This window comes from Dermacentor silvarum, chromosome 8 (assembly GCF_013339745.2).
Source record: "Dermacentor silvarum isolate Dsil-2018 chromosome 8, BIME_Dsil_1.4, whole genome shotgun sequence".
Lineage (NCBI taxonomy): Eukaryota > Metazoa > Arthropoda > Arachnida > Ixodida > Ixodidae > Dermacentor > Dermacentor silvarum.
The window spans coordinates 64029851-64045380 of record NC_051161.1 but is presented as its reverse complement, the minus strand read 5'-3'; the positions used below and the strand labels follow the sequence as shown (position 1 = coordinate 64045380).

The 15530-nt window shown below is 50.5% G+C and overlaps 2 protein-coding genes across 2 annotated transcripts in view; both read right to left on the bottom strand.

The window, feature by feature from the left end:
- LOC119461357 (mitochondrial pyruvate carrier 2-like) overlaps positions 1-4546 on the bottom strand; it is a 337603-nt gene extending 333057 nt beyond the window's left edge. Inside the window, exon 1 of the mRNA XM_049672519.1 lies at positions 4538-4546. The gene's annotated coding sequence lies outside the window, so the exon portion shown is untranslated. The remainder of the gene's footprint in view (positions 1-4537) is intronic.
- LOC119462167 (membrane metallo-endopeptidase-like 1) lies at positions 617-15180 on the bottom strand. The gene is made up of 3 exons (XM_037723511.1): positions 15103-15180; positions 12512-12568; positions 617-2650 (listed from the first exon to the last, which is right to left on the bottom strand). The coding sequence occupies exons 1-3, from the start codon at positions 15178-15180 to the stop codon at positions 617-619; spliced, it is 2169 nt and encodes a 722-aa protein (XP_037579439.1).
- Positions 15181-15530: the final 350 nt, after the last annotated feature.

The following is a 15530-nucleotide window of genomic DNA, read 5'->3' as shown; positions in this document are numbered from 1 at the left end:
AATACGCTACGTAGCTTAACGCACCAAAATCCCCATGCATAGCCCGGCAAACGGTATCAAATAAAAAAAGTTCCTTCAATGCGAATGAGTAACGTGCGAGCTTAGTGCACTTCGCTTGGTGCGCATACTTTTTTTTTTTTTTAATGGCAATGCGGCCCGCTACGTACGCCCCTCTTCTCAGCCTTGACCTTTGGCGGCCGCGACAGACGCGGCGCGTGTCACCTGTAATAACGCTTCCCTATGTATAGTTGAGTTCCTAGTGCAGTATAGTTGAAAAAGAAAGCAATACAAGGCTCGTTGCCAATAAACACGAAACCCACCAACCCATGGTGTCCAATCGCATGCCAAGAAAATCACGACAATCAGCAGTTATCAAAGAACCCGTTGTTAAAATGGTTAAGTGAAATTTACGGGCTACAGGTCCCCGTCAAGCAGAATCTTCGACCTTTTAGCCCTGTACCTTAAAGATTTGTTATTGTCGATGTCGAAAAAAAAGTTGATTCCATCATTAATAATAATTCCAACTTCATACCCCGGCACCCTAAAGTGAAGTAAGAAAAAAATACGGCAAGTTAGAAGGTAAACAAAAAAGGCGCATGTTGTCCGCGCACGCTTGCTAGAAGAAAGTGCACTTTTTTCTGGGGTTCATGGGTGTGTCGTCAGCGCACTGGAAGGCGGTGGCGAACTTGTACGACTGGCGAATCGGCACGTTACAGTCATCGCCGTTGCTGCCCAAGGCGCAGGTCATGTGGCAGTACGTTATGAAGAAGACTTGGTCGTCAGTGTACGCCTCCAGACCCTTGAGCCGGAAGATGTCCACTGAGTGTGTGACCTTGATGGCAGCGCGGTACGCGGCGAACGCGGTCCTCAAGCCCAGCATGGACAGGAACAGCGGGCTGGTGGGAGCGGCCTCGTGGCCGGAGCGAGACCCGCCGGCTTTGAGGTCGCACTTGAAGCGCTCGTCGTAGGCGTCACGGCCCGAGCTCCACCAAAGAGATTCCTCTCCTTTGTCGTAATTGATACCTCGTTCGTCGAACGCACGAGCCATGGAACTGGCGAGCAACGTGCCCAGCGAGCCATACGTGATGGCGAACGTGCCGTCGACGTGGAAGAGCGGCGGCTCGAGCGCCCCGACAGCAAAGTAGACGCTGTTGTAGTAGTAGCTGTACGACGTTGCCACGTGCCCATCGCCTAGCCTTTTGGAGAAAGTGGTGATGAATTCGTCCGAGGCCAGCTTCTTGCGATATGCCTTGGCTATGTTGACGAAGTTGTCGAAAAATGAGCCAGCTGACTCTTTCGGGAAATCCTTGTACAAAACCCCAGTGGTAAAGTTGGAGAAGAATGCGCTGCCGGGCAGAGAGTTGAGGTCTAAACTTTCGGACATCTTGGCGCTCAGCTTGGTCTTGACCGGCTCGTCGATCCACGTCGCGTCGGCGAATTCTCTTTGGTACTGGGTTCTGACGTTTTCGAAGACGGAATCCAAGAAGCCGCGCACTACTTCTTGAAAGCGTGCGCGCAGGTGACGAGTCGAGACAACAAGGCCAAACATGGCGTTCACGTAAGCAAAGCAGGCAGTTTTTCTTCTCACCGCGAGCTCGATATTGGTGCCCTTGTAACGCAGATGCGCATTTCCGGTGATCGTCCAGAGGTTCATGCGAAGAAACGCCCACGCCATCCCCAACAGGAGCGACTCGTCCCCGATACTTTCCAGCAGGTGGTTGATGTTCTTGAGTATATTGGGGTGCTGGACCAACACAACGTCCTCGGGCCGCCATTCGAAATCGGGAGAGAACATCTCGTTCAGATAAAGCCGCCACTTGTCTTTCTTGGACTTCGTACGTTCGTCAATATCCTTCAGCACCGTCCTCGTCTCATCTCTGGGGTCTGGCGTGAAGCCCAGGGTTGCGTTGACCACAGCTTGGTACACATCCCTTAGCTTCTCCATCTGTTCCAGCGTAGGCGCAGGGACTTCTAAGTACTCGCAGTGCTGTTTGACCGACCGGTCCATTTCGGCCGCCTCAAGCGACCATTTGGGATTCACCAGTCCTGGCTGGATGAAAAGTGCCCTGGGCCGGGCCTTGTACCCTGGCATGGCACGTATATTGAAGATCATGTTGATGTTCCAGTTAACGGTCATATTTATAAGCACCCTGAGCGGGGGCACGGACACACTGCTATTCTCGGGCCATTCCTCGGGCCACAAGAGGCCGAGATCTCGCTTGAACTGTGCGAACTTGCGGACATCTTTCTTCATATAATCTACCGACCGCTCGGCCATACAGCTTTGGAAGTACAGCTGCGCAATAGGAAGATCTGAATCGTTGGCGTTGCTCTTCAGTTGCTGGAGCGCGATGTCGAAAGAGTGGGCAAAAATCGCTTCGATCACGGAACCGTGCCGACCGACGGGCTTCCACGAGCCGCATGAGAATCGGTAGAAGTCGGAGCATGGCTGGACCGACTCGTCCATGGCGGCCCTGAGCGCCTTTGCGTGCCCTATGCATCCGGGCGTAGTGCAAATACCCACCGAGGGAGCAAGCAACCGCCTAATGAGCAACGTCACGCTGGTAAACACGACAATGCAGCCAAACGCCAAGAGTACGACGACGGCCACCAACGTTCCTTTCGCTCGAGCACGGGGTGTTGTCGACGCCTAAGAGAACGGCGAGAAAGAAAGGCAAATTTTTCAAGTAAAAAACACATCAGACGTAGAATAATATTAAAACATAAATGCTTAAATAGATAGTAAATACAAATGTTAGGGAGGACCAGAAGCGTCACAGAGGACAAAACTCTCCCCCCCCCCCTCATGATGAAGTATACAGGGTGTCCCAACTATCATGCAAAAAGATTTTAACATATGCGCATGCCCCGTAGCTGGACAGAACCAAGGTACTAAGGTAATGTTGCTTTCGTCGCCTGGAGAGGCTCAGATTTTTTTCATTCCGCCTAAATACACAGTCTTAATTAATGAGCTTCTCAAACTTCTTAAACGAACTTCTCAATACGTGCTACGTAAAATTGGTTTTCCGAGCGTGCAATAAGCCTGCGAATACACGCAAAGTGGTTGGAGCGGCCAGTCGCGCGGCAGTTTTGCGTGTATTCGTGGGTTTCTTTCACACACTCGAAAAACACTTATGTAGCACGTATGCAACAGAAAGCGTTATCGGGATTTTTTCATGTTGCTCTACAGTTTTCTCGTTGACACTTTTCATCTAATTAAAATATTTGAGAAGTTGATTAATTATTTGCGACTAATTATGCAATTAAGGGAATGCAAAAATAATCTGAGCGACGGCAAACACGGATTCACAACCCGGAAAACTTGAACTTGCCCCAGCCCGTCACTGACGTGCTTTCCCTGGCACCCTAAGTTCGCGGTCAATTGAACCGAAGTGTTCCCCGCCAGACCTCCTGGCGACCGTCAGGCAAGTCTCCCGGCGTGCTTCTGAGCAAGAGTACGAACGTTGCATAGCAGAAGGCGTTGATGTCCTGAGCCACTGTAAGCCAACTGCTTCAAAACTTCCTGTAAAACGTGTTACTTGTTTTCTAAAAGACCAATCCTTGTGTGGGCTCCCAGCAGACAAAGAGGGTGGCTTCGCAGTCTTGTCTATTGGGTTGTATCAGGATAGGGCACGACGCACGCTTTCTTCCTGATTTGATTGTCACAATTTTAATCGCAAAAGTCGATAGCATACCCTGCAGCAAAACTCGAAAACATTACTCGCACCGCAAAACTCGAAGAACTGCTCAGCGGCGTTCAATTGGACATTAATGCTTTCGCATGCACAGCTCTTAAGCGCTTAGTTGTCCTCGTAATGTTTTTTTTTTTTTTTCAATCCATCTCTTCAACACACGCGTTCATCCAGTGCAATTATTTTATATTCTTTCTTGGGCTTCTCTGGTTGATAGTTCTAGCTGTTTATTTATTTATTTGATTCAGTGTATTGGCAGAGGGTGCGTTTGAGGCACGCTACATTTACCGTGGCAGAGCACCCTGCCAACTACATATGGTATACGGACTTTCGCGCGAGCACGTTGAACTCCAGGAAGGACACCGATGCCCAAACTAACCGCTGGAAGCTAACAGCCAACCGACTGCGCCTCACCTGTTGGACAGACAGCGCTCGTCGCTCGGATGATAGGTTGGCGTCGGGTGATAAGTTGGCGTCCGATGACGGGGAACCGGAAACCATCTGTAAAGTAAGACTGCAATTCTAAGAGTTTAATTAAACTCTCGAATTTCCCGTGTCAAAACCACGATCTGATGATGAGCTACGCCGTAACGGGGCACTCCGGTTTAATTCAGGCCACCTGCTGTTTCTTATTGTGCATCCAGTACGCAGTACGTACATTGCTTGTTTTTAGCGCGAAAGTGTTTTATGCCGGGTTTCATGACTGATTTCCGGCAACGGGTGTAACGGATGTGAATATGACGTCGGCTCCGGCGCCGCCATCTGTGAGGCAAAGTACTGCATCGCGACAATAACGAGCGCCGACAGTAAAGTCACACGCAGCGGAGGCTACAACGCGGTGTAGCCATAGAATAAAGAACGAAGTGTAAACCTTTGGGCCTCGTGACTTCGTTAACTGGTCGTTTTCAACGAAGTGCAGTGTAATGAATAACAAAATTAACATTTACAAACTTTAAGTGTCCGACGGCAGGATTCGAGCCCAGGACCTCTAGTACAGAAGCCAGACATTAAAACCATTACACCACGGACGCTTTTTTTTTTCGCCTGTTAGTGCATGCGTCCGTGGTGTAACATTAAAGCCATTACACCACGGACGCATGCACTAAGAGGCGCCTTAGAACGATCTTCTCGCGAGCAAGTCGGTGCGTTTCAACGCCGCTCGCCAACAGGACGCGGCACGCGAGGCAAACATACAACCAATACCACCCAAGTAAGGTGGTGCTGATACAACGCGGTCGCCGTCCCGCAAATTGGGTGTCTTTCGCTGCAGTGGACCGTGAGTTCATGAAGCAAACATCCAACAGCTTCTATGAAGACACGTTCCACTTCCGCGTTCTACCAATTCCTATATAAGAGGGATCAACCATAATTTGGTTTTATTCATTCCACCCCTACCGGAGTGTGACCACCGTGGCCGTTATCGAACTCGCTACATCAAGCTCAGCCGTACAAGCACATAGCCACTGCGTTACCTAGGTGGATAAGTTTGCCACTACGATATTGACGCGTGTGCTCTAGGCAGAAGACAACGACGATGGGGGGCATTTAACGGACTCCGTCTAGTGGGTCAGTGGGATTTGGCCGACGACGAAGAAGACGTGTCTCTGATCTGTTTTGCTTGAACTGGTTGTCTCGTTGTTCCTGAAGAACGTCTCCGAGTCTTCTCTTGGCGTTGTACCGCGACACTGGTGGAGGTGCTGGGTATTGACCACGCCTGATGCTCCGGACTCCTTCTGGGAGTCGTTCATCTAGCCCGGACGCATTGCCCCCAGTTACAACCCCCGTGCATCGCTTCAGCCTTCGACTGCTAGGCCTTGCCCCGGAGTTCTCTCCTGTTCAACCACCTTTTTCTCGGAGCCCCACACATCTGGCAATGGCCGAAACCAGCCCACCGCAAGCACCCCAATGCAGCCGGTCTCCCAGTCAACAACAGGTAACCGTTCTTCATCCGCTGGTTCCCGATCGCTATCGCGGTGCAGCCTTTGAAGACATTGAAGACTGGCTTGACAAGTACGAGCGCGTCGCACAGATCAACCAGTGGACCGAACAGCAAAAGCTCTCCCACGTCTATTTCGCCCTTGACGACAATGGCCGTACTTGGTACGAGAAGCGCGAAGGTAGCCTAACGACATGGAATGACTTTCGGCAGAAAATCATCGATACTTTTGCAAGTGCCGACCGACGCGACCGCGCCCAGCAGTTGATGGAGCTACGGGTGCAACAACCCAATGAGTCGGTCACAATGTTCGCCGAAGACATGGCCCGTCTCTTTCGTAGAGCCGACCCAAACATGACCGAGGATAGGAAGTTGCGTTACCTCATGCGAGGTGTAAAAGAGCAGTTGTTCGCGGGGCTTGTGCGGAATCCACCAGTCACTGCCGCTGATTTCATCAAAGAGGCTACGGCTATTGAGCGGGCCCTTCATCAACGATGCAGGCAGTACGATCGACTGTCCACCAGCACCGTAATCAATGCCACCGCATTGACTCCAGAGTATCAGAGCCCGTTACGCGATTTGATCAGAGAGCTCGTCAGAGAAGAAATTCACAAGATTCTGACACCGACACTGGATAGCCCCGTCACGTCAATCGCCGAAGTGGTCCGTGACGAAATCCGGCAGGCGTTACCGGCAGCCGATCGTCCATACTACCAGCATCCCATGACTTACGCCGCCGTTGTCCGATGTCCGCCACCCGTTACAAGCACACCCCCGTACCACCAGCATGCGACAGCCGCTCCTTGGTCGCCGCCGCAAGAGGAGGCCTTCAGGCGCGCACCCTTGATGCTGCCGATGCAGTAAAACCGCCAGCCATCATTCGCCATCATACGCCGCAAAACGACCCTACGAGACGGCCGCAATTTCGGAGATCCGACGACCGCCGATAACCGCCCTCTCTGTTTTAACTGCGGGGGTGCTGGCCATATTTCGCGCCATTGCTGGCATCGTGACACATCATTTCGACCTCTTCGTCCGTGGTCTGATGGTCAGCGTGCAAATGGCGACTCCATGCTACGCTGCAACGACGCTGATTTTCAGGGACCTCCCATAGCGCACCCGCATGACGAATCCGTGTCCAATGCTCGGTCCGATTTCAGCCGACGGTCGCGCTCCCCAACGCCTACACGCCAGATGCCTGCAGGACGTGCTTTTGCCGACCTTCAAGGACGAAGGTCGCCCAGCCCCCGCCGGGGAAACTGAAGGCGGCGACCTCTGGGGGTAAGGTTGCAGGCCTGCCGCAAGACGATAAAATGCCCCCAACTCGCCCGCTGCCGAACGCCGAGAAGCCGATAACCGACCCCGAAGAAATTGTGAGCGCCGACCTTGATGTTTTCGTGGATGGACAGCCAGTGACAGCGCTAGTCGACACTGGTGCTGACTTCTCTATAAAAAGTCAGGAACTCGCCCTCCGTCTGAAGAAAGTAAAGACGCCATGGACGGGACCTCACATAAGGACGGCAGGCGGCCACTTACTCAGGCCTACTGGAAGTTGTACTGCAAGAATTAACATTGGAGATTCTTCTTTCGTGGCCGCTTTCATCGTGCTTCCTGCGTGTTGTAAAGATTTGATTATTGGAATGGATTTCCTAAGGGAATATGGTGCCGTAATTAACATCCCAGACCGCATGGTGACGTTTTATAAGAGCCCTAGTTTAGTCAATTGCTTATCGCCGCAACACAACTCATTTCGTTTAACAGAAGACGACGTCGTAATCCCACCTCAGTCATGTATCCTTGCTTCAGTGACCTGTGACGTACCGTTTCATTGCGAAGGAGTTGCCGACCAAATAACCATTTTGTTGCTTACTCACGGTATCTCGGTTGCACGAGGAATTGTAAATGTCACCGACGGGCGCACAAACCTATTGCTAACAAATTTTAGCACTGAGAGACGGCACCTTCCAAAAGGCACGGCTGTGGCTTATATTGACGGTGTTGCGGAAGTTCGCGGTTGCTGTTCTCTACTCGAAGAAGCGCCTACACAAGACCCAGCTCCTGTACTTGACGTCAGCACTGTTTTGCCGCAGCATGACCGAGAACGGCTTCTTACGCTATTGGCCGCGTTCAACGACTGCTTTTCGTCGACGTCAAGAGTCGGTCGGACGCCTCTAACAAGGCACCGAATAATTACAGAGGATACGGCGAGACCGATTCACCAAAATCCTTATCGTGTGGCTCCCAGAGAACGTGAAGCCATACAACAACAGGTGACAAAAATGCTTGAAGACGACGTGATCCAACCATCAATGAGTCCCTGGGCATCCCCTGTAGTTCTAGTCAAGAAAAAAGACGGCAGCTTGCGTTTCTGTGTGGACTACCGAAAACTAAATCAGGTGACGAAGAAAGACGTGTACACGCTTTCCCGTGTCGACGATTCCCTCGACAGGCTTCGACACGCACGTTACTTCTCTTCAGTGGACTTGAAAAGCGGCTATTGGCAAATCGAGGTAGACCCCAGAGACCGTGAAAAGACTGCTTTTGTGACGCCAGACGGCCTATACGAATTTAAGGTTTTGCCTTTCGGCTTGTGCTCTGCCCCTTCTACGTTCCAACGCCTCATGGATACTGTGCTTTCCTGTCTCAAGTGGAAAACCTGCTTAGTGTACCTCGACGACGTCATCGTGTTCTCCGCAACGTTTGAAGAACACCTCGAACGGCTTGAAGCGGTTCTGCAGTCCATACGATCCGCCGGCCTCACCCTGAAGACGGAGAAGTGCCACTTTGGCTTTGCGGAATTACAGTTTCTTGGTCACGTCGTCAGCCACGCCGGTGTCCGCCCAGATCCTGAAAAAATTACCGCCGTCGCACAGTTTCCCGTACCATCCGATAAAAAGGCTGTCCGGCGGTTCCTCGGCCTCTGCGCCTATTACCGGCGGTTTATTGCAGACTTTGCTCATAATGCGTCGCCGTTAACTCGCCTCACGAGAGACGACGCTGCTTTTGTATGGGGCGACGAAGAGCAAGGGGCATTTAACGTCTTGCGGCAACGTCTCCAGACACCTCCAGTGCTTGCCCACTTTGATGAGACCGCTCCTACATCGCTCCATACGGATGCCAGCAATGTTGGATTGGGAGCTGGTCTTGTGCAATGGCAGGATAACACAGAAAGAGTGATTGCCTATGCAAGCAGAACGCTCTCACGCGCCGAGGCAAATTATTCCACAACTGAGAAAGAATGCCTCGCCGTAGTATGGGCGGTTATGAAATTTCGCCCATATTTGTATGGCCGCCCTTTCAAGGTTCTCAGCGACCACCATTCACTGTGTTGGTTGACTAACCTTAAAGATCCGTCTGGATGATTGGCGCGTTGGAGCCTAAGGCTGCAAGAGTTTGACATGACGGTCACGTACAAGTCAGGGAAGCGACATACGGATGCTGACTGCCTGTCTCGGTCGCCGATAGAGTCGGCTTCTCCACTCGAAGAAGAAGATACAGCATTTCTTTGCGTTCTGGACACATCTGCCATCGCTCAACATCAACGGGACGACCCTGAGTTGCTTGCACTCATCAATTACTTAGAAAGAAGATCTGCTAAAGCACCTAGAGTTTTCTCAAGAGGATTGTCTTCGTTTTGTTTGCGGGCCAAAGTCCTTTACAAAAGAAACTTTTCTTCAACCGGGTCCCCCTACCTGCTCGTCATTCCTGCAGCTCTTCGTACGGAAGTATTTCAAGCCTGTCACAACGAGGTGACTTCTGGTCACTTAGGCTACACGCGAACATTGGGCAGAGTGCGGCAAAGCTACTACTGGCCGAGGCTTACCACCGCCGTGAAACATCACGTTCGCACTTGTCTTGACTGCCAGAGGCACAAGTCGCCTCCGACGAAACCAGCCGGCCTCCTACAACCTGTCCAGGTTCCTCGAACACCATTCGATCAAATTGGTATGGATATTTTGGGCCCACTTCCTACTTCTACTGCAGGGAATCGCTTTGTTCTCGTTGCAACCGACTATCTGACGCGGTACACTGAAACAAAGGCCATCCAGAGAGGCACAGCAGCCGAGGTGGCGCGCTTTTTCATTGAGAATGTGTTACGACACGGCGCACCCAGCGTCGTAATCACGGACCGAGGAACTGCATTCACGGCTGCACTTTTAGATCACGTCTTGCTGCTAAGTGGAACGGCTCATCGGAAGTCAATGGCCTACCATCCACAAACGAACGGACTGACAGAGCGTCTTAACAAAACAATCGAAGGCATGCTTTCAATGTACGTGGATGCCGATCATAAAAATTGAGATGACATCCTTCCTTATATCACGTTTGCGTACAGCACGGCGAAACAAGAGACGACGCGCATGACTCCGCTCAGCCTTGTTCATGGCCGGGATGTACGAACGATGTTGGATGCAATGCTTCCACACGAATTTGACGACACTGATACGGACGCCGATATGTTTACGCAACGCGCCGAAGAGGCTCGGCAGCTCGCGCGCTTACGGATCTGCCAGCAGCAAGACTGCGACGCAGGCCGCTATGATGCTCACCGTAGAACCGTAACTTATGAAGTCGGCGACCGAGTGTGGGTTTGGACACCCATACGGAAACGAGGCCTCTCCGAGAAGCTGTTAAGGCGATACTTCGGCCCATATCGAGTGTTGCGGCGACTCAGTGATGTAACATACGAGGTCGTCCCCGATAGTCCCAACTGTACGCGGCGTCGCCCGCACCGTCCTGAACTTGTGCATGTTGTACGCATGAAGCCGTATGTGAGCGAATGACTCTGCGCGCGACCCTCACATCCGCAAGTGACATTTCTGGTCTAGCATCGGGACGATGCTCTTCTAGGGAGGGACAAATGACGCGTGTGCTCTAGGCAGAAGACAATGACGATGGGGGGCATTTAACGCACTCCGTCTAGTGGGTCGGTGGGATTTGGCCGACGACGAAGAAGACGTGTCTCTGATCTGTTTTGCTTGCACTGGTTGTCTCGTTGTTCCTGAAGAACGTCTCCGAGTCTTCTCTTGGCGTTGTACCGCGACAATATTACGATATACTGCGACGAAAGAGTCAACCTATACAAAAAGTTAGCGCACATAAAATGCGAAGCATTGCTTGGCGAACATTTGCCACTTTGACAGTATCTATATATATAGCCACCTACGTCTTGCTGCTCTCATGGTCGTATCGTTAACTTATGTTTACCAAAATTGGCATAGTATGATAAGAGTCTATGGCGAACATAAATGATTGGTCACGACATTATTATGATGACATGTGTGTCATGTAGGTGATGAAACAGCTCCCTGCGTCTTGGTGCTCTCATGGTCGTTTCATTAACTTGGTAGGTACCAAAATTGGCATAGTATGACAACAGTGTATGACGAACATAAATGAAAGGTCATGACATGAACGTCATGACATGCGTGTCATGTAGTTCATTAACAGCCGCCTAAAATGACGATCACCCAGCGAAAGAACATTAACACTCAAAAACCAATGAAATTTGTTCGGACGTGAGTACAAAGTGAAGGCAACACTAAAGGATGATGCTAGAAGTCATAGTCATGAGCATGACTCGGCAAAAAAGATTAACCCTCCAAAAACACTGGAATGGGTTCTTACGTGGGTACTAAGTGAACGTAACACTAAAAGATGATCCTAGAAGTCATAGTGACGAGCATGACTCATCAAAGATGACAATGAGTCAGCGAAAAAAGATTAACACTCAGAAACCAATGGAATGGGTTCGGATGTAGTAGTAAGTGAAGGAAAAGGCTAAAGTTATGGGTTCGGATGTAGTAGTAAGTGAAGGAAAAGGCTAAAGTTAATGATTGCAGTCATAGTCATGAGCATGACTAAGGCTTTTGCCTTAGGTTCTCTTAGTCGTAGCTAAAGGCACTCATCATGCAGGACTCACGACATGAATGTCATGACATGCGTGTCATGTAGGTCATGAAACAGCCGCCTACGTCTTGGTGTTTTATTGGTCGTTTCGTTAACTTGGTAAGCTTCCAGCACATTGCTTCGCATAATATCGATTCCCACAGGGCGTCGGATCTGCCGGCTTTTTTTTTCAGGAATAGCCACATTACGGTAATGTGGAAAGTTGGGCTAGTTGGTGATTAATCATCATACTGTATTGGTGTAGCAGTGCACTGACAAGGACAAAGTGGAGAGACGCAAGAATACACGACAGTCGCTGCTCTCGCAACTTTTGCGAGAGCAGCGAGTGTCGTGTATTCTTGCGTCTCTCTCCACTTTGTCCTTGTCAGTGCGCTGCTACACCAATACAGTATGAGCCACATTACGCTTAAACGGCAGTGGTTGCTTAGTGGCTAAACCGGCCACGGCGGCCGCGTTACGATGGAGGCGAAATGCGAAAACACCCGTGTACTTAGGTTTAGATGCACGTTAAGGAACCCCAGGTGGTCCAAATTATTCCGGAGTCCCCCTGCTACGGCGTGCCTCATAATCAAATCGTGAATTTGGCACGTAAAACCCCATAATCAATTCATTCAATTACGCTTAGATATCGTGATATCCGGGGCGTCAAACTTACGCTACAAATGACTTGGTTTAAAAGCGAAAATTTAGAAGAAAAAATTTAACCCAGAAGTTTGCTTGTCGTTTTTTTCAGCTACCAGTCACTCTCATTCCGTCAGAGAAAAAAAAGAGAAAAGAAAGAAAGAACGAAAGGTGCAGGTGGATTTTTCAAAAAGTACTCGAGCCATTAAAATTAATTCATTGTCGCCCTTTGATGGCCCCTCAGTAAGTGTAGCAGATCATGCCGGTTTACGCTTTCGCTTGTCCTTGTTAAGTGGAAGCGTAAACCGGCGTGACAATAACCGTCAAGATGCCAAGAACATCTAGGGCTCACCTTTCCAGCTTCGTCCCTGTGCTTGTCGTGCTGCTTTCCATGCTTGTCCGAGGCCCTCTGCGCTTCAGAAGAAAATGCGCCGAACGACGAAAAGAATACTTAAACGATTAAATCAGCACTAAAGAAAAATAGTAAGACCATCTAGACTGGTAATTACGTTTCTCGAATTTTAGTCATATCAGGGGATATGAGTTTAGTGCGCAGAATTGACCCAAAAAAATAAATTACAGGTGGCGACACCGTCTTGAAGTTGCCGCACTGTAGCTCTCCGTGACATCATTGACAGTTTCACATCATGACCAAGAATGATGAATAAAACACGACAGGGCTATTTACTGTCTTCATGAACGAACTGTTAACTCAGCTGGGCTACTTTTCTGGGCATTGTCAGTACAGGGGCACTCGAATACGCCAAGGCGTACGGCACGAAGTTTGTAAGTTTATTCCTTAATTGTCCTAATTAACAAACGCGCGCTTCTCCGCCCTTCAAAGAAACACGTAAGCAGCCCTCGAATATAATCATCGCCCTTGTAGTGTCCCCTTGAAAAAAGTCGCAGTTTCGCCCGAAAGGCCGAAGCATCAAGTGCGATAGCAAATTAGTAGAGAACTATACGGAGTAAGAATTGTTAGGAATTTCTTCACAGACACACATTTTAAAGAAGGGCGCTCTTTAATTGATAAATAAAAGAAAAAAAAAGAGTTCACAACGAGCGTGACGACTGCCCTCCATCACGAGCCACCATCTCTCCCTATGTTGCCAGCCTTGCCTTCCGATTCCGCTAACAGGATAGTAGTTTTATTGGCTGCATGAACATGGACACATTCGCTTACTAACTGAACTAACAAGCATGGTGTCAGCGCGCACAAGCAAAAATTAGTAGATCACACTCGATGACCGCAGACAACCACTGTCAAAACGCTGCCGTGAGCAAGCGAGGAGGCAGCAGCAGCGAGCAGGCAGCAGCAGCGAGCGAAGGCTCGTGCAGTCTATCGCTTCAACGGAAACTGAGCGGCGAAAGCATAGCGCATACAAAGGTAGGAGCCGTGTGCAGATCGCTTTCAAGATACGGTGCGCGCGACCGCCCGCAGCGGCGCAAAGTACAAATACGCAGTTGCTGGCAGAGTAGAAGCCGCTCCCCCTCTCTTCCTCCCGCGCTGCCTTCCCGCTTTCGTCCTTTCGCGTGGGATATTAAATCGACAGTTCCCCTTGCGCCCGGTCGCAAGATACGCAGTAGGTGCCGCAGCTAAACATCGCCTCCCCTCCCTCTCCCTCCCATCCCCCCACGGCCTTTCGTATGACGGAAGACATCGCGTTTGCTCTCCGCCATGCGTTCACTCGCACATACAGCATTCGGCGCGCGGCGACTTTATCGTCCTAGGACTTTATACTGAACCTCACGGCGACGGTGGTGACGGCGGTGACGCCAACGGCAGAAATCCGCTTGGAGTGTCCATATAATTGCTATCGCAATAAAAAACGAGCTCATTGCCCTGGAAGCAATGACCGCCATCGCTTAGTCAACCTTTTTTCATGCGAGCTAAGGGAGCCCGTGTGCGCTGCAGCATTTCGGACTCGCGTGGAAGACAACCCAGCGATGAAGATCACATGCGCATTCGAGATGGGACCTCAATAAATGATTCCCTTTGAAACAGGGCAGTAGCGCTTGCCACCAAGCTCGTGAGCTTTATCTTTCTTCAGCACTGATTATCACAAGGTTCGTATGTACCTATCTTTTGTATTATACCATCGCATCTGATAAAAATGCATTGTTCTAAAATCTATGAATTTTGTTCCCTGTTGCCTCACTACTACGCCAGTTGTTTTTTACTACTCTCCGCCGGCAGATTTATTAATCTTTCATTTACTGTCCTTAAGTCATCACTGATCTCTGCTCAATAAATACTGCGACATGGTAAGAAAATATGCCCTGACGTAGTCATGTGCTATTCCCATTCGTCGGCCAATTTTCTCCTATAACGCAATGTTCCGAGACATCCTGATCCGACATTCTGACCGGGTATTGAACCCACGACTTGTCGCTCGGCAGCAGAACTGCATAGCATTCGAGCCACCGCCACGGGTCCCTGTGCTTGCCGTAGTCTGCTTTCTTCGGATGCCGATCGCACGATATACAGTGGCCCTCCGAGGAGATGCAGCACGAGAGGCAAACCGCATACAAGGGAAGCACACGACCGAAAGCATAGGGGTCGATGCGCATTGCTGCAGCAGTAAAACACGTATCGAGCGCATGGCAACTTTAAGCCACCAAAATGGATGGAAAGCAGCCGAAATGGACAGTCCACGAGGTGGACAGTCGAGCTGACTATCCACCTAGTGGACTGTCCACTTCGGCTGCTGATGTGCTGGCTGACTTTGCTGGATTACCAGTGAGATGGAGACAGGCACTCTCATCCAGTCTCCTTCTCGCTGTTACAGCTCCAGCCAACCAGTGGTGACCGAAATGGTCAGTTCACTAGGTGAACTCTAACAAAGTACCTTCCCCTCCCCAGGAAAGTGCTCAGGCCACGGCTCACGCGTTCGAACTCGTACTGAATGCGACGGCATATATAGCCATACATGGCGTCCGCACCTTGCCCCTGATCATGGGGTGGTGTTGTTGCTTGTGGTGATGCTTCTTGGGCGTCTGGCCAACGCCGGGCGACGCCATGACGCCGAAGTGCCCTTGACAGTCTGCAGCGCTCGAATCGGAACAGCGAGGACTGGTGCGGAGGCGAGCCTTGATGCGCGGCCAGCAGATCGACTGTGGATGGCGGACCCTCTGGAATACCGGCCCGTGGTTGGGTGGCGAGCAGAGCGCGAGCTACTGGTTATGATGATGACGACGATGATGACGACGACGGCAGCAACCTCAAGCTATGGCGCATACCCGCTGAGGAGGATTTGCCAAGAAACGGACTGTAGAACAATGAGAAAAAGAGAAAAAAACTACACTTATTGGCTTTATCTGGTCGGTCGGTCGGTCCGTTTGAAAAGAAAGTGAGAAAAACCTTATTTTGA